Here is a 23,995-nt window from a genome sequence, read left to right on the forward strand (position 1 = left end):
GTAGCAAGATGTCTATACTGAATGATGAGACAAGCCTTACTAATACGGACAATCAGCTCACACTTAACCTAAGCCTGACAGCGCCGGGCAGAGTCCTGCTGTACTAGTACCAATGCAGCCAGGCCAGGATGCCTGTCTGCCAGGTGCAACACATAGGACAAAGCCACAAACGACCACTCATCCCAACAGAACCTTACTAACTCCCCAGCAAGGTTAGCTATAATGTCTTCTGGCCAAGTGTGGTGGCTCACACCTGTAATCCCAGCAATTTGGGAGGCCCAGGCGGGTGGATCACTTGAGGTCAGGAGTTTGAGACCAGCCTGGCCAACATGGAGAAACCCTGTCTGTACTGAAAATACAAAACTTAGCTGGGTGTGGTGGCTCGTGCCTATAATCCCAGCTATTTGGGAGGCTGAGGCACAAGAATGGCTGGAACCCAGGAAGCGGAGGCTGCAGTGAGCCAAGATCGCGCTACTGCATTCTAGCCTGGGCGACACAGTGAGACTCTGTCTCAAAAAAAAAAAAAAAAAAAAAAAAGTTGGCCAGGAGTGGTGGCTCATGCCTGTAATCCCAATGGGAGGCCGAGGCGGGCGGATCATGAGGTCAGGAGTTCAAGAACAGCCTGGTGAATATGGTGAAACCCCATCTCTGCTAAAAATATAAAAATTAGCCGGGCATGGTGGCACGCGCCTGTAGTCTCAGCTACTCGGGAGGCTGAGGCAGAAGGATCGCTTGAACCCGAGAGGCAGAGGTTGCAGTGAGATAAGATTGCACCACTGCACTCCAGCCTGGGTGACAGAGTGAGACTCCGTCTCAAAAAAAAAAAAAAAGTCTTCTAACTCACATCATCCGTGTTTTAAAAAAAAAAAAAAGATTACTGATAGGCATGTTGCTTGGTAGAGCTTTCCATTTCCTCTATCAACGTGGGTGAGGGACAACTCCTTAGCCCAGGGTCACCTCAGATCTCATGCTGCAACTCTGTTCTCTCGTCAGCACCCACTGGCCCCTGCTTTCAACAGATGCTGATCTTCATGTAGAGCGGGTTCTGCAGACCCTGGGGACATCTTTCACTAACAATCCTCTAACACCGGAGACAGAGACTACATATCTGTAACGAACCTTTCAGAAACCGGCCCTGAAATGCAGCCTTTCATTAGAGAGCCACTTCTCAGCACACAGGTGGCCCTTGGAGTCTTTCCAGCATTCTCACATCCATCTGGGAAGAGGAAAAGAACCCCTGAAACCGGGCAGACTTCATAAGCACTTTATTTTCACACATGTCACATTTCTGGAGCCGCCTGGTTTTCCCTTTCATCCTGCACCATCGCAGAGAAAATTCACAGACTTCTGCAGGTGAGAATCTCACCCATTAGTAAGAAAATCTTGCTTTATATTAAGCTGGCATTTCTCTGGAGATCTTCCAACTGCTTTATAAACATTCTTTCACGCCTCCAAGCAGGTAGGTGGTAATTGTTATTCTTTCTGGACAAGAGGTAGCACTGTGAGTCTTAGCTGGACAGAACTGAAATGTTTTTCAATGCCCGAGGGAAAGCAAAAGCAAGGCTTGGAAAATATGAGATAAGACAGATGTGACCAAAAATAGGAAGAAGAACGGTATACAAAATTCCAAAAAAGGAGACTTCTCCTATAACCCACTCCCCGTCTACCCAGCTTTGTAGGAGCCACCACTTGGCCTTCCTCTGGCTGTGCAGCTTCCACACAGGTTCTGGCCTGGAAAATCAGGCGTGGTAAGTGCTAATTTTGGCTCAAATAAGAAATTTTCTCTCTCTTTGATCTTTGCCAGGAAATAGGATCAACAATCTGACTTCCATAAAGTGCAAGCTGAAACTTGAACCCTTATGATCAGTCAAGAAGGTGATAAGAGGCTGTGGTTCCTTTAAATGTCACAATGACAACAACATGGGTTTGGAGTGTTAATACCTGGGTTTGAATCCCAACTCTGTCCCTCACTAGCTAAGGGCCCTGTAAGTGACTGTGTGCCTTAAGACGATGGTAATACAAACTATCCTGCACAGCTGTCAAGTGGAATAAATGAAACAGAGTATCCTGCATGCATAGCCCAGTGATTGCTACACCCTGGGTGCTCATCAAATCACTGCCACGGATACCTTTATTGATACCTTTACTCACTGTAGAAAGATGGACAGCAACTAGGACCTGCAGTGATGTGTGAAGTATTAAAAACTGGCAAAGTCACAGGGTGGTGAGCAATGTACCAGCTGTAACATGCAGGCCCTGCTCTGCTTTCTGCTTTTGCAGGAAATTTTATAAAGGAGAGGGAGGAATTGATTTTATTTAACTGTGCAACTGCCTTTGTTGTTAACTGAGACAAGTTAGTTTCGTCCGGATTCCATGGTGTGGAGTGCTCCAGGTGGGCCTGCCTAGGCAAGGACTCTGAGCCTCCCAAGAGAGGTATTAGCTGCTGCTTCTTTTTTTTTTTTTTTTTTTTTTTTGAGACAGGGTCTCACTCTCTGTCACCCAGATGGAGTACAGTGGCGTGATGTCAGCTCACTGCAATTTCCGCTTCCTGAGCTTAAGCAATTCTTCAGCCTCAGCCTCCCGAGTAGCAGGGACTACAGGCATGAGCCACCACGCCCAGCTAAGTTTTGTATTTTTTGTAGAAACAGGGTTTCCACGTGTTGCCCAGGCTGGTCTTGAACTCCTGGGTTCAAAGCAATCCACCCACCTTGGCCTCCCAACGTGCTGGGATGACACATGTGGGCCACTGTGCCGGGCCAGATATTAGCTCTTCAAACCATTCAGGGCCTCAGTTATCTAATCTGTAAAGTGGGAATGACACTGACTGACCTTATGGGATTGTCATAAGAATTAAATAAGCTATCCTGTATAAGAGTCACCAGCTGGCTATAATCTATCCACAGAATCAGGTATGGCACTATTCTCTCCATGTTAGAGCTGAGACAATCCAGGTCTAGCCATCAGATGAATAAAGCTAAAGGGCTAGGTGTCTGGGAGGGAGAAGCAGAACTCGGGCCTCCACCCATCTCCTACATCGTTGGCCATCGTGGGCCGACTGCTTTCTAGGCCCCCTGCTTGGCAGCCCCGCTGGGACTTCCCTTCGCTATCATCCTCTTGGAATTCCCATCCACGGCTTGCTTTCCTGTGTTGGGTCCTGTTTCCTGACTTTCAATTTCCTCTTTCTTGGCTTTCCCCTTCATTTTACTAAAACACATCCTTTAGGAGTTTCAGAGAAATGACACATGGGAGCCAAAGTTTTTGAGCCTTGCATGTCTGAAAATATCTTTAATTCTACTCTCATATTTGATTGGCTGGGCATAATTCCAGGCTGAGTTAGTTTCCTCACAATTTTAATGGCATTGCTCCATGCTGTAACGTTTCCAGTGCTGCTGCTGAGAAGCTCACCACCATTCTGATTCCGAATCCTCTGGGTGCTGTCTGGAAGCTTTTAAGATCTTTTGCAAGTTCACACAGGGATGCTTAGGGTAGGTCTTTTCCCTTATTGCGCTGGGCACTTGCGAGCCTCTCAACTTGGAGACTCTTCCGTTCCATTTTTAGAGACTGCCTTTAGATTTGTTGCACTGATGACATCCTTCTCTCTTTCTAAAATACCTGCCAGTTGGATGCTGAGCCTTGAGAATTAATCCTTGTCTTGTCTTTTATCTATTTCCCACTTTTTGGTCTTTTGGATCTATTTTCCTCTACTCCAACCCTTCCTGTTGGATTTTTAATGTTATATTTTCTTACCTTAGTCATGTCCCTGGCCTTCTTTAATAGCAAGCTGCATCCCAGTCTTCCCGTACGTTCATTTTTCTGCTAATTCTGGTCTCCCTCATGCTGGAGGCTGCTCATCTGTACTGAAGCGTGAGGCACCAGGAGGCTCACAGGCAGCTCTGTGTGTATGGAAAGGGCTTATCCACCCAGGTGTGGGGAGAGCAGGCAGCCAACTGACTTTTCCACCAGGAGACGCCCTCCATGGCAGCATCTATGGATCTCTACCCTGGGCACATGCAGTTTCTCCAGTTTAAAAAAAATCTCCACTCTTTCCCGACCCGGTGGTGAGACCCTATCATGCATGCCTGCCAGTGTCCAGGGCACGGGGCTGAGGCAGGGCGAGGGCTCCACTGCTGAGCAGGTGGGCCGCCACTCTAGGATAGGGATGAAGAGGGATGAGCGCAACCAAAGCACCAAGGGATTTCAAATTCCTCCAAGTGAAAAGCTCAAGCAGAGCAACAGCTTTTTACTTTTACCATTTCCTACAGAAATGTTCATAAGTGAAGATGGGGGGAGAGCACAAGGGCCCGAGTGCTCCTGCTCTTCCCATTAGGAACTCACACGTGATGCTCCCTCATTTCTCCCCTTCTAAGGCCACTCTCACAAAATCACTGTCATCACCATCTCAAGAACAAGCTGTTTTTCACTTGTTATGAGCTTTCTAATAGAGGACATGAAAAAGATGCTGTTATTTGTGGCCTACAGAGAAAGCATTACTGAGTTCTTGACCTCTTCCATGGCCTTTAGGAGAAACTGGAAAAGACAAACAGGAAAGAAAAGCTGGGGCAATCCCAGGGTCTATTCCACCAGGGCAGGGTCCCAAACAGCCCTCTTGGGCTGCCCACTTCTTCAAAATGTTGTCCCCATCACGAGGACAGCACAGAGCTGCCAGGCACAAGAAAGGCGCGATTCACCCACAGTACCAAGCAGCAGCCACAGGCAGCAGGCACCAGTGCCGCATTCCCACGGCTGAAAACTCAGGCACTGCTCTCAGGCCAGGTTTTTTTTTTAGGTTCTACACTTGGGAGCATAAAAGGCCTTTAAATATTCATGGTAATTTCTGTGCTTTGATTACAGGTTACCTTCCTGTGTAAGACGGGCCTGAAACATATTTATTAAATATTATAAACTTAAATGCCTACTATAATTACCAGAAAGAGAGTATTCTACACAGTTTAGAAACTATTAAAAATTCAAATCAGAAGCCCTTAAGAAGATGAATGCATTTACCCGTTTTGTCCCATAGCTGTGTACATTTAAATTGCAGAGCTGAATTTTAAGTCCTGCTAAAGTAAAAATTACAGTTTTAAACTTTATTCCAAATTGACCCAATGTATATAGAAAACATAATGCTTTTAGGTACCCAAGGAACTATGAAATGCAGTCCTAGTATATCAAACAAACCTTAAGTATCCTCTACTGAGCCTCTTTCCCATCTGAAGTAACCGCAGCATTTCATACACAGAGCTGCTTACCAGGTTTTTGAAAAGAGCTGTCAACTCCTTTGTAAACACTGAGAACTTCAGGAATGCACTTCCTAAATCCGGGTCATCTCTGCATACGCAGTTGCCACCGAACTTCTCCAGAGCCTGGGTGTACTGCTCTTCATTTTCCACGTGAGCTGCAACAGAATGAGGGAGGCGCTGTGAGTCTCAGGCATGCCACCCTCACTCCCCACCAGGTTCTTCTCGGTTGTGAATAACACTGAACACATCAGCAGAAGAAAAATCTGAGAAAAATCAAGCTGCACCAGGAACAGAAATAGCTTCGTTATCCTGACAACAACCCGTGGTGCCGGCAACAGATCCCAAAGAACAAGTGTGGTGTGCAAGAGGGGAAGCCCTTGCCCACGTCCAGTGGTCCTCAGCATTGCCAGATGAGATGGCCAAGGACACACAACATTTCCACCCCTCCGAGGACTCTTCCTTCACCAAATGATGGCAGAAGTCACCAGACTCAGTCTCCTCCCAGAAACTCAACCACAGATGCCCCATTCCTCTCTAGCCTGAAACCCAGGACTCTAATTCAGAGCCACACACTGCAGCTCCTTCTCCTTTTCACACAGGAACAGCAGTGGTCTTCGCAGCTTCAGTGGCTCTGCTCAGGATGCAACCTCTACCCAGGGGCCCTTCCCTCCTAAACTCCTCTGCATCCTACAGACTCATGCTTCCTCCAGGAAGCCTTCCATGACTCTGCCCTACACCCTGGGTATTTCACTGGCACCTCTCCTATCCTTGCACTCAGCATGTTATATTGAAATGGTCTGGTAAATGTGTTCCCCATACAATGGATGTGCTTAGAGTTTACAGACTAAGTTGTATTCATCTTTGACCAAGTCGTGTGCCTGAAATATGAGACAACACACATGTTGTTGGAGCAGAAAAAGCAAACCAGGTGCTACGTCTCATAGCATTTTATTATCATTTAGGCCTCAAAGTAGCACCTGAAAGAGTGAAAATCTGGACTCTGGGTCTCTGGCACAGTGGTTCTCAATCCCTACTGGCTACCAAAAGCATGCATGGATTTTCACCAAACTCTAGACACCACTGTCCCATCTCAGACCTCTGATTCAGAACCGTGGGTAGGAATGAGGGAGGGGACACAGGTGATTCTGGTAAATTAATGTGGTTCAATATAATTCCCTCACTACTAGGTCAGGCACTTTCAAATGAAACCAGCCAGTCTATAAAAAAACGTCTATCTCCATGGCTACCTAATTTCTGTTTTCATCAGTTCAATTGGAAATATAACACAACTATTGACAGGCACAACACGGCAGCCAGACCTGCAGTGTGAACTTGGATGTGAACTCCACCAGAGACAGCTTTAGTGCTGCAGCTCCTCCACCAGGGGACAGATCCTGAGAGCCCGTCTGTAGCTCCCAAATTCCTTCTCGGGGAAATAAGACCACTGTCGGCTAATGCCAATGCCCAGGCTGGGCCTGACAATGAGGGAAAACGAGGGAACATTTGTTCCTGGAGGGCAGTCCTGGACCCTCAGCCAATCCCTATGACCCATAAATGGTCTGCTCGCCCATCCTAGGGGGGAAGCACCATGTCCTTGACCTCTAGTGGCATTTGGGGGACTACAGGGCTCTAATGGGGATCCAGCAGACACAAGAGAAAACTCATTTCACTGAGTCCTTTCCCTTTTTTTAACATTCCAGAAAAGAGCCTGAGAGTTCTAGATAAATTAAATGAATTTCTGAGGCCGGGCGCGGTGGCTCATGCCTGTAATCCCAGCACTTTGGGAGGCCGAGGTGGGCGGATCACAAGGTCAGGAGATCGAGACCACGGTGAAACCCCGTCTCTACTAAAAATACAAAAAATTAGCCGGGCGCGGTTGTGGGCGCCTGTAGTCCCAGCTACTCGGGAGGCTGAGGCAGGAGAATGGCGTGAACCCGGGAGGCGGAGCTTACAGTGAGCCGAGATCGCGCCACTGCACTCCAGCCTGGGCGACAGAGCGAGACTCCGTCTCAAAAAAAAAAAAAAAGAATTTCTGAGACCAGATTCAACAAATTCAGACAGAAACATACACATGCACACGCACACACCGGCAAACACAGCTCCTCAGGAGCCCTCGGAAGATCTAGGTTCCAGTCCTATGTCCGCCAGCAAACATCTGTATGACCTTGGTAAGTCACAGTGATGCTGGGCCTGCGGCATCAGCTACATAAAGCATAAAGACCTGCTGGGAGATGCTCTCAAGGTCAGAGGAAGAATGAAAGAATCAGGTAAAGAGGCTTGGTTTACCACACTCGGCACATAACCAAAAACACTAACAAAAGTTAACAGCAGCAACAGGTGTCACTTATTCAAAGCACAAACTTTACATATATTTTTTCTAAACTTCATAAGACATGTATTGTTTCTCATAACACTATTAGGAAATTAGGGCTCAAAGAGATCAAATAATTCATCTGAGGAAACACAGCCAGAAAGCGGCAGAGCTGGGATTCAAACCCAAATCTTCTGATTCCAAAGTCCACTCTCCTACTCTACTACACGATGTTTGTTTCATCGTTAAAAAGTTTACCTTGTCAAACAAAAGTATCTAATTTTTAGGTTTTTAAAATCCAGTTTCACAGATAGATCAATAATTCCTTCTGTTTTACTCTATTTATAATTCTAGAGCGTGGTTTACAGTGAAGGCAAGGTCCTTTCAAACCACATACTATTTTTAAACTATCTCAAAATTAGTGGTCAAGACATGGGCAGTTTCAGTGGGTTCAGGAAGGGAGCTGGTGGCCACAGGCAGGCATCTGTCACTACATACTGTCTGTCCACTGGATGACAGAAACAGAAATGCAACCTCCACGCTCCTGCTTACTCCCTCGCTCGCTGCTTTCTGAGCCATGGGTCTTTCAAGAGACACCAACAGAGCGGAGCCGGGCCGTGGTGTCCTCCTTCACGGTGCTGGGCAATGAATACAAAGCACCCGGCAGGAGAGAAGCTGAAGACTCTACCCAGCCTCATGGTGTCCTTCAAACCACGAGGAGGACTGGACCCTCAGTGCTGCTCTAAGTGAACACCCAAAGGGAAGGGACTTCGCATATGGTTAATGCCTACTAGGTCGCTTGTAAGTCTTTTGTTCAGTTTAACCTGACAGCACTAAGAGTTGGCTATCATTATCCCTATTTTTTTCTGAATCAAGTGCAGTTCAGACAGTCATGTCACCTGCTCCAGACCACAGAGTTGGTAGGAGGGTCAATGCACTTTGTGGACCACACAGGCTGCCTCCAGCCCTGGGCAGGAGAGAGGAGCCGGCCTTCTCACTGGTAGTAGGCTTCACGTTCCAGCACCAAGAAATACGAAAGTACTCCTTATCATCCCTCCTTCTGGGCTCCTCAACTGACTACCTGGTGTAGGTTAAGTTTTTTTGTTTTTAAAAAAATTATTGGCCGGACATGGTGGCTCACACTTGTAATCCCAGCACTTTGGGGGGCTGAGACAGGTGGATCACCTGAGGTCAGGAGTTTCAGACCAGCCTGGCCAACATGATGAAACCCTGTCTCTACTAAAAATACAAAAATTAGCCAGGCATGGTGACACATGCCTGTAATCCCAGATACTCGGGAGGCTGAGGCAGGAGAATCACTTGAACCTAGAAGGTGAAGGTTGCAGTGAGCAGAGATAACACCAGCGCACTCTAGCCTGGGCAACAGAGCAAGACTCCACCTCAAACAAAACAAAACAAAATCTTGTCCCTATACATCTTCTAAATGATGCATTGATCCCCAGCAACCCCAATGTGATCAATTAGTTCTTTGGCTTGTCATCACCATCATCATCTCACGGATTTACATTTACAGCGCTTTCATCCACTACAATCAGCACTATCTTCTGATGCTCACACTGTACCAGTTTAGGTCAGTGGGAATCTTTTTGTGCTGGTCTAGTTGGGGATTTTTAGATGTATTTTTCAACCCGCAAATGAACTTGAAGCTTCCTGCTGAAGCCCATAAGCCCTGTGTCTTCCTCTAACACCTAGCATGGTGCCCACCATGACAACAGCCATCCCTCCATGAATAACATGGCACTGACTGACCCACTGCTCCGGATCACCCCAAGATGAAGATTTTCCTACTATAGAACAGAAAATCATTGAGTGCGTTTGTTTTCCTTTTGCCAAAAACAATCTTAAAACAGGAACCTAAAATAAATAGCTTGGGAATAAAGTTTCTGGAAAGATCTCAAACTGGGTCTATCAGCTTTTATTTACAGAATTGTGAAAGCTGTTCTTCTAAAAAGAGCTCACACTCTCACCTCCCCCTTGTTCAAATGTATCTTAAACTCTAATTCTCATTAATGATCCAGATCCAATAATCACTGACCTGGGAGGGACTTTGGAAAATAAGAATCTGTGTCACAGAGACCACGCTAGGACAAGACTTCGTTTCTTCTCAATTCTAAGCCATCACCCCTTTATCTCCCCCACCTCACTGCACGAAACCCACCAATCCCTGCAAAAGGATGAACTGAGAGACTCTTGCAGAGAAATCAATCATGAAGCCAGCATGCATGTGTACAAATGGAGTTTAGAGGCAATGACTAGGTTTTGTTGTGTGCTTTTTTAGTTTACTGGATTCTGTTATTTAAAAAATTGGTATCAAGGAGAAGGCCCAGTGCAAATGGTTTAAGCAAAAATTGCTGGATACAAAAATGACAAAGAATGGCTCCTTCGAGCCCCATCTATGGGCCGCACACGCAGATACGGCTCTCGACAGGTCAGTGTGGCCCACGGCACAGTGAGGAAGCCACCAACACAGCACTGCCAGAGGATGGGCGTCCCACGGCCAACTCACCTTCAACCACCTCCTCTTTCATCTCAAACATAACGTTAACTCACTATTTCCAGCCCTGCAACAGGGATGTGACAGTATGCTGGGGTGAGATACAAGGACACATATGCTCATGTCTGGGATGAATGCCTGGGGAAAGATATGTCAATCCATGCACTGATCACTTACAACGCATCAGGCAATGGGCTAGGTGCTGAGGACTCAGATGGCAAGGAGATATTGAAATCGGGCTCCAAGGACAGGTAAGACTTATCGAGTAGAGAAGCAGCAGATCACAGAAACAGGCATTAGCCCCAGGGGAACACCAGGGCGTCCTATGTGTTCCCACTGTTAATACTTTCTCTGGTTTTTTGCTTTGTTTTGTTTTTGAGACAGAATCTCGCTCTGTTGCCCAGGCTGGAGTGTAGTGGTATAATCTCGGCTCAATGTAACCTCCACCTCCAGGGTTCAAGTGATTCTCCTGCCTCAGCCTCCCAAGTAGCTGACACTACAGTCACGCACCACCGTGCCCAGCTAATTTTTGTATTTTTAGTAGAGACAGGGTTTCACTATATTGGCCAGGCTGGTCTCGAACTCCTGACCTCGTGATCTGCCCGCCTCAGCCTCCCAAAGTGCTGGGATTACAGGCACGAGCCACCGCACACGGCCTACTTTCCCTGTTTTAAAGCCCCTGTCTGCATCCAGCTCTCAACTCTCAAAATCGCCACAGGTAACACAGGTCTCATTGTCCCCACCTCCTCAGGGCTCCAATACTCACTGCTGAGTCCTTTATTCCATGGATCCTGAAAGGTGACCTAGTCTAAACATGGAAACCAAAGCTCAGAGAGGGTGATGACTTGCTCAAGGTCACAGTGAGTTTGCAGCAGAGCTGGAACAAGAATTCGGGTTTCCTGACTCTGAGTCCAGTGCTCTTCCTCCCACAGCAAAAATTTTTTCTTCATTTGCTCATGACATTGTCACTATCTTCAGCTCTTAGCTCTTATCTAGCCTAAGAGCTGAAGATAGTGACAATGTACAACCTTCCAGTCAAGTGCATGTACCGTTAACCCGAACACCAAGTGCTGTAACCAGCATAACAGAAAGAAGGCAGGGTGCACCAGCCTCATGGCTTCCCAGTCCCCGCCTCCATGCTGACCCAACAAAGACCCTCCAAACCCCTGCTCCAGGCCAGACCGCAGGCTACTTGGGAGTCAGGTGGAGGAAAAATCACCTGCTGACACCCCACATTCCAACCTTCCATGCAGACAGCTTGGTGAAGGGAGCGTTTAAGGAGAGACATATGTTCTCTACGGCAGCAGCTTGGTGGAGACACTCCTTAGATGGATGACACGACGATTAATCCTCAAATGTGTATCACGACATGAATGTTGTGATGTTATGCACAACTCTGCATAGCGGAGACCATTTCCTCCGGCTGTCGGCTGTGCATGCCACCTGTTTCCAACCTCACTTGTGGCGCGTGATCTCATGGGAATGCAATTTCTTCAAATCAAAGATCATCCCCGTTTCTTAACAGGGTCTCTACCTGGTGGACATCCCGCAAGAGAGGGCCATTTTCAGAACTTTATTCCTAGAATCATCCCAACTAAATGGCTGAAAACATATTTTCATTTCAATTTGCTAATGTGTATCATTCCGGATAATCCCACTTCCAGAAATCTATCCTAAGGAAATAATCAAGGTGATCAGAGATGTGTGTACAGAACATTTATAAAGAGTGAAAATTTAAAATGTGCTAAGTTCCAACAATATGAAAATGGTTAAATTAACAGTATTTCTACAAAATGGAATATTATGTTGGCTTTTAAAATCATGATACAGGAATATGGTAGGAGCAGAACGCCAAGTTTAAAAAAGGCAGGACACAAAATTAGATATTTAGTCTCAATTTTGCAAAAAAGTAAAACGTAAAGAGGAGGTTGAAAAGATAATACATCAAAATGCTAACAGTGGTGGGAAAAACTGAGCACTTGCTAGCAGTCAATAACCTGTTATATGCAAGGCGTTATATGCTAGGCTCCAGGCCAAGTGCTTTCTAGATGTTATTTTATTCTCCTCTGAGTGGACGAGGAAACAGACTGTCGAGTGTGAACCCGCCCAGGGTCATGCAACTTCTAAGAGGCAGAGCCTCGTTCCAAGTCAGGGGTGGGCCTCAGACCCAGCGCTCACCTGAGCCTCTGCTGGTTATAAAGATACTGAGATTCCATCAGGGTCAAGGGTCAAGACTTGGTTGGTTTAGTGCTTTTCTGAACTTTCTAAATTTTCTAAACTAAGCTTATCTTATCTTTATAATAACAATGTAAAGAATAAATAAAAACTTAAAAAGAAATCTGAAGCATCAGCTCTAACTGCCAGATTATTTCAGTGCTCTGTGACTGTGCCTATTAAGAACATTAAGCCGGGTGCAGCGGCTCACGCCTATAATCCCAGCACTTTGGGAGGCCAAGGTGGGCATATCTCTTGAGGTCAGGAGTTTGAGACCAGCCTGGCCAACAGGGCAAAACCCAATCTTTACTAAAAATACTAAAATTAGCCAGGAGTGGTGGCAGGTGTCTGTAATCCCAGCTCCTCAGGAGGCTGAGGCACGAGAATCACTTCAACCCAGGAGGCAGAGATTGCAGTGAGCCGAGATCGTGCCACTGTGCACTCCAGCCCGGGTGACAGAGCGAGACTCCATCTCAAAAGAAAATAAATAAACAAACATATAAATAAATAACATTACAATCTGTCTTTCTCTCCCAAAGCTTTCCCTGGACAAGGTAACATGAGGGAGACAGCCTTTGGAACTGATATACCTGTATCATCTTTGACGAGACAGAAGTAGCCACAATCAGAAGGGGTTGAACGAGAATGTCCTCCCTGTTCATAACCCCTGCGAGCTCCCGCGCAGGCTGAGCAACTGGAAAGGATGCCTCTCACGGGCTTCTTCCTGCCACTTCCTCTGCCTTCTCCAACACCCCAGGCTTCTTCCACTTTCAAAACCCATTTCCATCATCTTTCCTAGGAAGTCCCTTGGAATGTGATTCCTTGAGAAACCGCCAGTCTTTGTGGATAGTACCCCAGGATGCATCTAGTCTGGTTGTGTTCAGCACAGGCAGCTAGCAATGGAGTTCACTAATAAGGCCAAGGTGTGGGCTATTCAAACAGAAAACCTGTTGTCCATGATCACCCCATCCTCTTTCATCCTGCCTTATATTAATGACCCCATCCTTCCAATGACGGCTCAAAGTCTGCGTGAATAACTAAATGTCACCTCAGTTACCTCCCTGTGAAGCTTCTACTGCTTGTAGGAATACACTTGGAAAGCAGGTAAGAGGGGTGAAGAGTGGCGACTGGGCCACTGCATTTTTTTTTTTTGAGACAGAGTCTTGCTCTGTCGCCCAGGCTGGATGGAGTGCAGTGGTGGGATCTCAGCTCACTACAAGCTCTGCCTCCCAGGTTCACGCCATTCTCCTGCCTCAGCCTCCCAAGTAGCTGGGACTACAGGCACCCGCCACCATGCCCGGCTAATTTTTTGTATTTGTAGTAGAGATGGGGTTTCACCGTGTTAACCAGGATGGTCTCGATCTCCTGACCTTGTGATCTGCCCGCCTCGGCCTCCCAAAGTGCTGGGATTACAGGCGTGAGCCACCGCGCCCGGCCTGCATATTTTTTTTTTTTTTTATGTTGATGCTTTCTGTCCCTTTAGGCTTTAGAGTACAGAATATACCAACATTTACTTTTACTCATTCACTGTGTGCTTCCATTATGGGTCAAGAATATTTCTGGTTACTAAAAAATAAAATCCAATCACGCTGAAACTCTATTATGCAGCAAGCACTAATGAACACAAAGATTCATCAAGCAGAGCTCCTGCCCTCAAGAAGCAAGCATCCAATAAGACAGAAAGACTCAGTCAATCAGTTCAGTGCAGTGACACAAAGGCAAGAAACAGAATGAGCTCTGGGGAATTCAAGGTGCTTGGTGTGGCCAGAGCACGGAGAAGGTCTGGAGTGTCAGACAGGGGCCAAAAATGAGGAACTTCATCCCAGGTAATGGAGAGCAGCCAAAAGGCTTCTAAGAGATCTGCATTCAAGAAAGATAATAAACCTTGGTACCTGCCAACACACAACTTAGCAAGACAAAGATAAACATGCGAAAACAATCCACTGTTATGTAAATTACACGAGGTGGAAACACAGCACTCTACGGGAAAGGAGTACATTTTCTGGGGGCTGGTAACAGAAAAGGCTTCTTGGAGCAGACGACGTTTAAAGGAATTTGCTCATTGAAAATGTAGTATGACGTGAGACTAAAACTGAGCTACCAGCTGCTTGACTCACTCTCCTTAACCAGAGAGCTGCTTCCATCCTAGGGGTGCTTGAAGGGGGTTGGAGGTGGTGGGGAGCGGGTCTCACTGAAAAACTGGCAAAGCTTTCCTTTAGCCTGGAGACAGGCTACCCCAAGGTGTTTGGGTTCAAAGCCAAGAGGTGAATTCAACATTTGTTGAAAGGGGAGTACAAGCTGTTAGAAATTTTACTCCCAATTGTATTCAAACCCTTTAATGGAGGAAGAGTTCATGTTGGCAAAGCAATGTGATTCGCTACATTACAGAATGTGCATTTAGCCAGGGTAAGCAGATTTCAGCCCTTGATTTTTGCCATATCATACCCCATGACTTACGTGCTCGCCACAGTGATGACTTAAGAACACACCGCTGCCCCCACCCAACTCCATGGAGGGCACAGCCTCTAGGAAGGAAGCTGACTCCTGTGGTTCCATGAGATCCCGGGGTCTCACCCTCAGGGACAAGCAGCCCTTGGAAAGTGCAAGGTCTCTAAGGCCTCAGACAGTAGCTACCATGAACACTGTGGAGATGACATATGTGTAAAACTAATCTTTCATCCTTACAACTCTGCAGGATTTTACAGATGAGGAAACAGATGAAGTCATCGTGTTGATGTGGTAGAAGATTTAAGCTCAAGGTCTGAGCTTTTTCGCTTGGTGTGTTGGGTTTGTGGACAGGTTTATGCGGGTATGTGAATCCCAAACAGTGTATGCAAAATTATGTAAAGGTACCTTTTCCTGGAGGGATCATCCAAAACAGCCTTCTTATTTTTACAGATGTCTATGATAACCAAAAGATTAAAGAACCACTGATGAAACCACAGCCCCATGCCTCACAGATGCGTGTGGCCACCGGCTTGGCCCACAGACTGGCTGACTATAAACACCGGCCAAATTAAATAGCAGATACCTCTGAACCGAAGTATGATTCATGCCAACACTTGGACGTCAGTTAAGTCACAGACCTCTGCGTTCCTTCAGAGGTACCTTCCTTCCATGACTAATGCAGTGGTCACTTTGGACAGGATTCCACAAGTCATCATCTAAATTCCAGTCATTGTTGTTAGCCAGCAGCGGGGAGGCGGCTGGACTCCAGAGCCTCACAACTGGAAGACATCCCCAGGGCCTTCAAGCCTACGTCCTCACCTCCCTCTACAACTTCCTCAGAGACAGGGGCCGTCCACCCGCAGCAGGAACCTTCCAACCACCAGCTCGCCACTCAGGCTGCTGACCCAGTTATCCTCCCCTTCATATCTGAGTCAAGGCTTGCTCTTGTGAAAGCCTCCTCTAGAGAGGAACAAATATGTCTACCTTCCTCAGCCCAGAGAAAGCCCTTCACGTACGCCCTCTCTCACCCCTTCCGAAACTAAGAGCCCCATGTCCTTCAGATATCCATCCTACAAGGAGATTTCTCCATCTCTAAGATTTTCAGGTTCTTCTTTATATGCTGCTCTTACAACTAAATAATGAAACAACAACCTTCTTTATAAGCACCAGACTTCACTGAGGTCACGTGTGGCTCGCCTTTGGGACATGTGCCACGTACTGGCTCACACTGATCTTGTAATCAACCAAAACCACCTGGAATTTTTCAGAAGGACGACGACGGCTCAGTCAGGTGGCACGCAGGGTGCTCCCCACGTGCATGGAATTCACATAAAGTTTTTGTTTAGCTTTATAATAGAAATATTCTAACAAATACCTCATGAGTATTTATTACCACTATGCTTCTACCTTCAAGTTGGTGAGTATCAATATTCTTTATCATCATTTATCATCTATTTCTTTTTAAACACACACAGTGTACGTAAATTTTGTATCCTGAATTTTATTGCTGAAGATTTCATCATAAGCATTTCTCTTCCTGTTGCTATATAAACATAATTCCAGCAAGCAGCTAAATCCTAATTCAGCTTTATATAGGAGGCATTCAATTTCTCACTTTGATAAGCAGTGCAACAAGACAGTGAACATCTTTGTGCATGGATCTCCTTCCACAAAAAGATTTTTATTTTTCTTGATGTGCACCACCAAACTGCTTTCCAAAAACTCTGCGTGCATGTTTTCAGTGCCGCAACAATGGAGCACAGTACTAGTTACTGTGAGCTTGCCAAACAGTAAGGATTATTCTGATCTTGTTATTTTCTCATGGAACAGGTAGAAATCAGATACAGTATACACATTTTTTAAAATATTTTTTTCTTTTTCAAAAAAATAACCTTTTCCTTTTTTCTGTTTTGGAGACAGGGTCTCACTCTATCACCCAGGATGAAGTGCAGTGGTGCAATTTCAGCTCACTGCAGCCTCAACCTCCCAGGTTCATGTAATCTTCCTGCCTCAGCCTCCCAAATAGCTGGGATTACAGGCATACACCACCATGCCCAGCTAATTTTTGTATTTTTTTGTAGAGACAGGGTTTCACCATGTTGCCTAGGCTGGTCTTGAACTCCTGAGCTCAAGCGAACCATCTGACTCAGTTTCCCAAAGTGCTAGGACTACAGGCATGAGTCACCGTGCCCAGCCAGTATCTTCTTATTGCACAGTGAAACTTCATTTCCTCAACTATTATCTTTGTTCTGAACTGCCTTGTTCAAATTGATAATATCTACAGTAGAAATAGTCTTCCGTATGCATTTGAAGTGTACTTTCATATCATATTCCAACACTGCAAACAACAGGCAGGAACACACACACAAAGTTGTTGTATTCTCATTTTCTTTTGTAGGTGGGAGATGGTAAGGCTTTGAGGGAAAATCAGCATTTCTTTCTTTGTACTTTCAAGAATGGGATAATTTTCTAGGATATTCTGATTGAGGGTAGGAATATCACTCTCAATAAGAATGTTCTAACAAGTCCTTATGACAGAGTAATTCTAGAGAAGTGAAAATGAAAATCTTTTGTTGCTTCCTTCTTGATAGAGATGAATTTTTCCACCCACTGATATGTCAAACAGCTGAAAAATGTTAGCTTCAACTTCCTGGGGTGTGGAGGGAACACCTTTGGGCTGAGCCAGAGCTTGGGAAATTTTAGACAAGAGTTTTAAAATAAATATGAACTTTTTTTAAAGAGGTCAGATAGCAATCAATCACTGAGTGGCAAAGAGTTTCTCATAAATCATTATGACAACTGCTTTTGCAAACCTGAGCTAAGACTCTCCAGAAATACAGCTGGCTGGGTTGCCATCATTGTGAAGACGGGGAGCAAGCATAACACACTGGCTACTGTGGAAGAAGACTACTGTTTTGCTACATGTGGGACATGCGGATACCCTTTTGGCCCAGTCCAGTGTTTAAAGTGGGGATGGGGGGTTTTAAGGTAGGATTCTCAAAGCCCAGCACCGTCACCTGGGAGCTTTTTCAATTAGCAAATACTCAGGCTCCATCCCTGACCTGCTGAACCAGAAACTCAATCTCTGTTTTAACAAGACCCCAGGGGGATTCTGATACTCTCTCAAGTTTATAACCACTGCTCTAATGCAGGGATTCAGAAACTTCTTCCTAGAAAGTCAGAGAGTAAATATTTAAGCAGGGCGCTAACCCCATCATGAGGGCCCCGCTCTCATGCCCTCATCTAAAGCTAATAACTTCCCAAAGGCCCCACCTCCAGACACCATCACACTGCGGGCTGTTAAGGCAATACTGAGGTTATTGTGTAGGTAACGATGGTAAGATACTATTCTTAGCTTTCAGGCTGTGAAAACACAGGTGTCTGGCCACAGTTTTCCAACCTCCATTTTAAGGCATCTTAAATTTCCTTCTACATAAATCCATATAAATCCTCAAAGAAGAGAATACAGGGCCTGTCATAACACACACCGCTTATATCTAAAATTGTAAGTTCACCTCTCCTACACTAAGAAAGCAGTGTAAGAACATACCTCAGGAACCTGATAATGTGTAAACACTAAGTATTTACTGGGCCCCTATTATCTGCCCACGACCATGGCAGCCACTGCAAGAAACACACACAGGAGGTATATCGCAGCTGTCACACTTACCACGTGTATGTCCAGAACCATGCACGGTAATTTTTCATGTTATCTCACTTAATCTTCACCAGCAATCCTATGACCCATTAAATTCCCATTTTACACATGAGCAAATTGAAGCTCAGAAAGGTAAAATAATCGTCCTAATGTCACAGGCTTTTTCAGTGGCATTGCTAGCTTTTAATCAAGGGTTCTTGGATTCTAATATCTATATCTTCTTTATCCTAAATGACACCGACACCGTCTCCCAGAATTGGTCTTTCACCTCAAGGGCTTCTAATTAACCGAGCAAAGATCAACAGATACAAAACTACTAGAGAACAATCGGGAGCAATACTTAAAGTGTTAACAGTGCCTGCATGTTAGGTACCCTTTAATTGTAGCTGAATGAAACAGTGGAAACTGATTCAACCTCCAAATCCTAAGAATTCAGGAGAGGTGTGGTAGAGAGAATAACATCTCCTCCACCACCAGATGCCCACCTCCTAATCCCTGGAACTTGTGAGTATGTTATGCTACTTGGCAAAGAGGAATTGAAATTGTAGATGGAATAAAGTTGCTAATCAGCTGAACATGAGATGGGGAGGATTATCTGGGTGAGGCCAATGTCATCACAAGGGTCCTTACATGTAGAAGAGGGAGGCAGAAGAGTCACTGTTTGCTATGGGACTAAATTGCGTCCCTTCCCCCAAATTCATATATTAAAGCCCTAACCCCCAAGGTAATGGTGTTTGGAGATGGGGCCATTGGGAAGCATAATAATTAGGTTTAGATGAGGTCAAGTGGGTGAGGCCCTCCTGATGGCATTAGGGTCCTTACAAGAGGAGAAAGTGGACAGCTTGCTTTCTCTCGCTACCATGTGAGGGTACAGGGAGAAGGCGTCTGTCTGCAAACCAGGAAGGAGAGGAGAGCCCTCACCAGAACCCAACCACACTGGCACCCTGATCGTGGACTTCCCAGCCCCCGGGCCTGTGAGAAAATAAATTTCTGTTGTTTAACCCACCAGTCTATGGTATTTTGTTATAGCAGCCCGAGCCAACTAAGTGTCAGAGCAATGCAGTGTGAGAAAGACATCACCGGCCATGACCAGCTTTGAAGATGGAAGGGAGCTGTGAGCTAAGGAATGCAGGTGGCCTCTAGGAGCAGGAAAAGGAAACTGATTTCCCTTAGAGCCTCAGGGAAGGAGCCCTGTTGACACCTTCACTTTAGCCCAGTGAGACCCATGTTGGGTTTCCCATGGCAGAACTGAAAGGTAACTTTGTGCCATTTTAAGCCAACTCATTTTATGGTAATTTGTTACAACAGCATACCATTTCTTAGTGACTCACTGAAGTCTTCTAGATGTCACTTGTGTGACAGACACACTAAAGGCATGGTGGCTTTGAAACAGAGAGGGCCACTCACTGCACACAACGCTGACACAGCAGTAAGACCATGAGGGTCTGAGCTCCAGCTGCACAGACACCTCGGGTTTTAGGACTTAGGACTTTTCAGGACTTAGACTCATGACCTTAGAATAACTCAATAACTATTACAGGGAGGCTGAGCCTGGTAGATCACTTGAGGTCAGAAGTTTGAGATCAGCCTAGCCAGCATGGTGAAACCCCAACTCCATTAAAATTACAAAAATTAGCCAGGTGTGGTGGCAGATGCCTGTAATCCCAGCTACTCGGGAGGCTGAGGCAGGAGAATCACTTGAACCCAGGAGGTAGAGGCTGCAGTGAGCCGAGGTCGCGCCACTGCACTCCAGCCTGGGCAACAGAGAGAAGCGCCATCTCAAAAAAACACACACACACACAAAAAGAATCTATTACAAGACAGTCAAAGAGGGTTATGCTGAAGTCAAAGATGGCTAAGTCTTGATGAAGATGGGTGGGGAGGCAAGGGCAGGTCCCCTCCAGGTGACTGGGATGGGGGAGCCCGTTTGCAGACCGGGTGGAGCTGTGCGAAGACACAGAAGTACAGCTGGCGCACACTCGGGAAGCAGTGACAGGCCAGCGGCCTGCAGTGAGGGACACTGGGGCAGAGATGGGTCAAACGGGGCCAATCTGTGACAAATTAGGAAAGCAGGTGGAGGAAATCCTGGTCCCAAAGAAGTTAAGAAACATGAGACAAGAAAGGGAATATGGCAGTATGAAGCATAAGTGCTAATTTATTCTCACTGTTCTTTCTATCATACGTAAAATGAGTGCTCTTCCTACACAGGAATTGCCTTGGGTCTTTATTCTCATGATCAAAACACTACAGGGACTTCTCCTTTGGAACCAGCTGCCTTCAGAGCCCATGTCTGTGTAGTTACAGGGCACCTAAGCCAACTGTGGTCGCCGGCACTCAGTCCGTTCTTGAATATGCCTGACTTATTTCTGACATCTAGTTCTAAAAAAATTTAATCTATCCTTAGACTTCTCTGCTAAATATATGCAAAAGAACGTGCTACTAAAAGCAGTTCTAAAGAGTTCCAAAGACACTGTGAACAATGTCAGCAACATGACAGGAGAAAGTATCTTGTTTCCTCAGGTGACTTCTTCGCAGTAGACAACGCTTGTTCTGAAATAAAGATTTCAGGATCAGGCTCTGGTTTTAGGACTTAGGACTTTTCAGGACTCAGACTCATGACCTTAGAATAACTCAAACTTGGCATGACATAATAGATGGCTAAAGGATGACAAAAATAGGAGACCCCCTCCAAGGTCACACACCAGGCTGTTATGTGCAGGGCCTCGGAAAGGACATGAGCCCAAGGAGCTACGTTAAAATCCCAGCCCTGTCACCGTAGAGCTTTGTGACTTTGAACAAACTCAACTTCCTTGGAATGTCAGTGTTCTTTCATAAAGTGGCAAATGCTATTTTAAGCAAACAGCAAAGCATGAGCAGAGGGAAGAAGGCACAAAACGTGGCTCGCTGGGGAAAACTGCAAGTTATTTCAAAGAAGGGCACAGAGGAGTCCAGCTGGGGAGGGTCGGGACAGGTGGCCTGAGTCCAGACAATGCACAGGAGCTTGGAACTCATCTGGTGTTCTGCAGCATTTACTCACCTGAGGCTCACAGTGGGGTCATCAGGGGAGGCAGGACAGTTTCATAGACAAATGAATTGGGAAAGGATTAAGGCCGATAACCACTCACAATCCACATTACTAGCACATTAAAATCTTTGCATGGTTCTGTAGTAAGAGAACCATCTTTATCCCAATTGCTTTAAAATCCTAAAGCCCACAAGAGGCCTTCCTTCTCTCTCCCATGCTCTGGAACTGACTTCCACCAACTTCAAAGAGGGTGATGAAAAAACGCTGTAGAGTTTTAGGCAGAGAAGTAACACCAGTGGGGCTGCATTTTAGGAAACAACGCTGGGGGGTGGGCAGAAATAGGAATGAGGTTTGTGGTACACGCTCAGTAATATGGGTCAGCAAGGCAAATGACACAGAGGTGCTGTTAAACTCTTGCAGGCCAGCTTCCTGACACTGGGGCACTAGCGCCTTCTCCCTTCAAATGCAGGTCTGTTTATAAGCTGCACCGCTAGCTGCTGGGCCAGCCTTGGGAGTCACACAAGTCCCTCCTCCAGACTAGCAGCAGCTACACAGCCAGTGTTTGCACAAGAAGCAGATTATTTCATTTTTATTTCTGATAAGGGCAGCCTTTTCAACATATGACTATAAAATCATTTTTTAGTCTGACCAGAATATCAAATATCCCTCAAGTTATAAACTCAAAAAGTCCAAGTGAACGCAGTACAAAAAAAAAAAAAATCTTCCTAGATACTTTTCGAAATCTGGTGCTTGTCAACGAAACTGGGCGTACCATTTCTTAGCGACTCACTGAAGTCTTCAAGATGTCACTCGTGTGACAAGACACACTGAAGGCATGGTGGCTTTGAAACTGAGAGGGCCACTCACTGCACACAACCCTGACACAGCAGTAAGACCATCAGGGTCTGAGCTCCAGCTGCACAGACACTTGGGGAACACCATGAACTCTCTGATCTGCAGGTTCCTCATTTGTATAAGGAGAATCAGTTGTTGACAAGATTAGCACAATGTACAGAAAGCACAAGATACATAGTAAGTGTTCAAAAAAATCAAAACTATCATTATTGCTCCCTGCCCCACACTTAACCCAGGCAAAAAAGCTAGAGGCAGATGGCCACTTTCTGTATCAGTTTTAGAAAAGGCCTGTCAATTTCCCCTGCTCTAATTGTGACTGGGGTTGGGGTGAATCTTCAGATCAGTTTGGGGAGGCCTGACACTAACAGTGGTGACTCTTCTAACCCACGTGCATCACATATTTCTCATGCAGGTCTTCTTTCTTTTTGGTCAGCAGCGTTTTGTAGTTGTTGATGTAGGATTCCCGTGCATCTTCTGTTAAATTCGTTCCTAAATACACTTGGCAATGCTCAACTGTAACATCATCCTGCACTTGGGATTTCCTGCTAGATTCTTCCCGATTGTGGCTGGCACAGCTCTCATGGGGGGAGAGTCAAGAGCGGCAACTAGAGCTTGTGCCCGCCCTATTGTAACTGTGGGGGGAGGGGGGAAGGGGTGGGCAGGTGGAATGTGTACTTCCAGGTTGTTCCCTTCCCTCCTGACACCACGACCATCTAAGGCACTTCCTGTCCTCCTGCTCCAATCACCCCTTTCACTAAAGAAAGACACCATGAGGGTGAGGGGACACAGTATAGATGAAGGGACCTGAGTACTTCCACGGGAGCAGACCCCAGGTCCCTCCTCCTCCCACCCTGTCACCCAAACTCTATCTGTACCTGAGCAGCAGGCAAGCTCCCCTGAGCAACCCATCAGCCCCGTTTCAGTCTCTCAGGGACTCCTCAGTTTCTAGTCCCCCAAGGCTGCCACCTTCTTGTTGCTGAATGAAACTATATAGTCACTTAACGGCTTTTAAAAAATATTTTCTATCACTCGCAGGATTTGTACAAGGGAAGATATGCCACAGGTGACCTACCTGTCATCTTTAAGCCAAAAGTTGCATGAGTTTAAAATATATATATGTGTAAATCTAGATGAAATATTACTTTATGTTTGTCTATTTATTCATTTTCTTCCTACACTAAAAAAGGCAAGACTGGATAAGAGAGAAACGGAAAGGGCACTGTGACACACTTAACAGCAAAAACCAAATGACAGAGGCAGGAATGAATCTAGGTCCCCATCAGCCAGGCTGACAAAGTGGGTACACACAGGACTGTGCTCCAGAAAACAGGAAGCGCAACGTGGGACAGACAGCACGGGGGATGACATCCCACACCTGAATCAGACAACTGGCAAAACAAAACGTACTTGTGATCTGCATGCCCTGAAAAAGGAGTCTGGCTGCTCATTTGTTAATGGTCATCAATATTATGGTACCAGGACTTCAAATGCCATGTTTTCCACACAGAAACCCCTAGGGAAGGATGCATACTCACCCAGCCCAGAGCTGTTGATTGCTTTCACGGATTTCTTCATTTTGTAAAGAACCATCCGGTCCACGTCCAAAGCCTGAAACGTAGAGAATACCGTCATTAAACCGTGTTTGTGCTGAGACCACACTAGCAGCAAGCACCACGTTGAGTGCCACTCTGAAGGCCCTGCTTGCCTCTGCCAGGTCCGTCTGCACCTG

At 46.0% G+C, this 23,995-nt stretch overlaps 1 protein-coding gene across 5 annotated transcripts in view; it reads right to left on the reverse strand.

The window, feature by feature from the left end:
* ASAP2 (ArfGAP with SH3 domain, ankyrin repeat and PH domain 2) overlaps positions 1 to 23,995 on the reverse strand; it is a 203,160-nt gene that overhangs the window by 105,692 nt on the left and 73,473 nt on the right. For all 5 annotated transcript variants that reach the window (XM_015111666.3, XM_015111664.3, XM_077960160.1 and 2 more), the window contains exons 2-3: positions 23,802 to 23,874; positions 5,250 to 5,395 (exon numbers count right to left, since the gene is read on the reverse strand). In XM_015111666.3, coding sequence (XP_014967152.1) covers positions 5,250 to 5,395; positions 23,802 to 23,874 — 219 coding nt within the window. The remainder of the gene's footprint in view (positions 1 to 5,249; positions 5,396 to 23,801; positions 23,875 to 23,995) is intronic.

This window comes from Macaca mulatta, chromosome 13, assembly GCF_049350105.2.
Source record: "Macaca mulatta isolate MMU2019108-1 chromosome 13, T2T-MMU8v2.0, whole genome shotgun sequence".
Lineage (NCBI taxonomy): Eukaryota > Metazoa > Chordata > Mammalia > Primates > Cercopithecidae > Macaca > Macaca mulatta.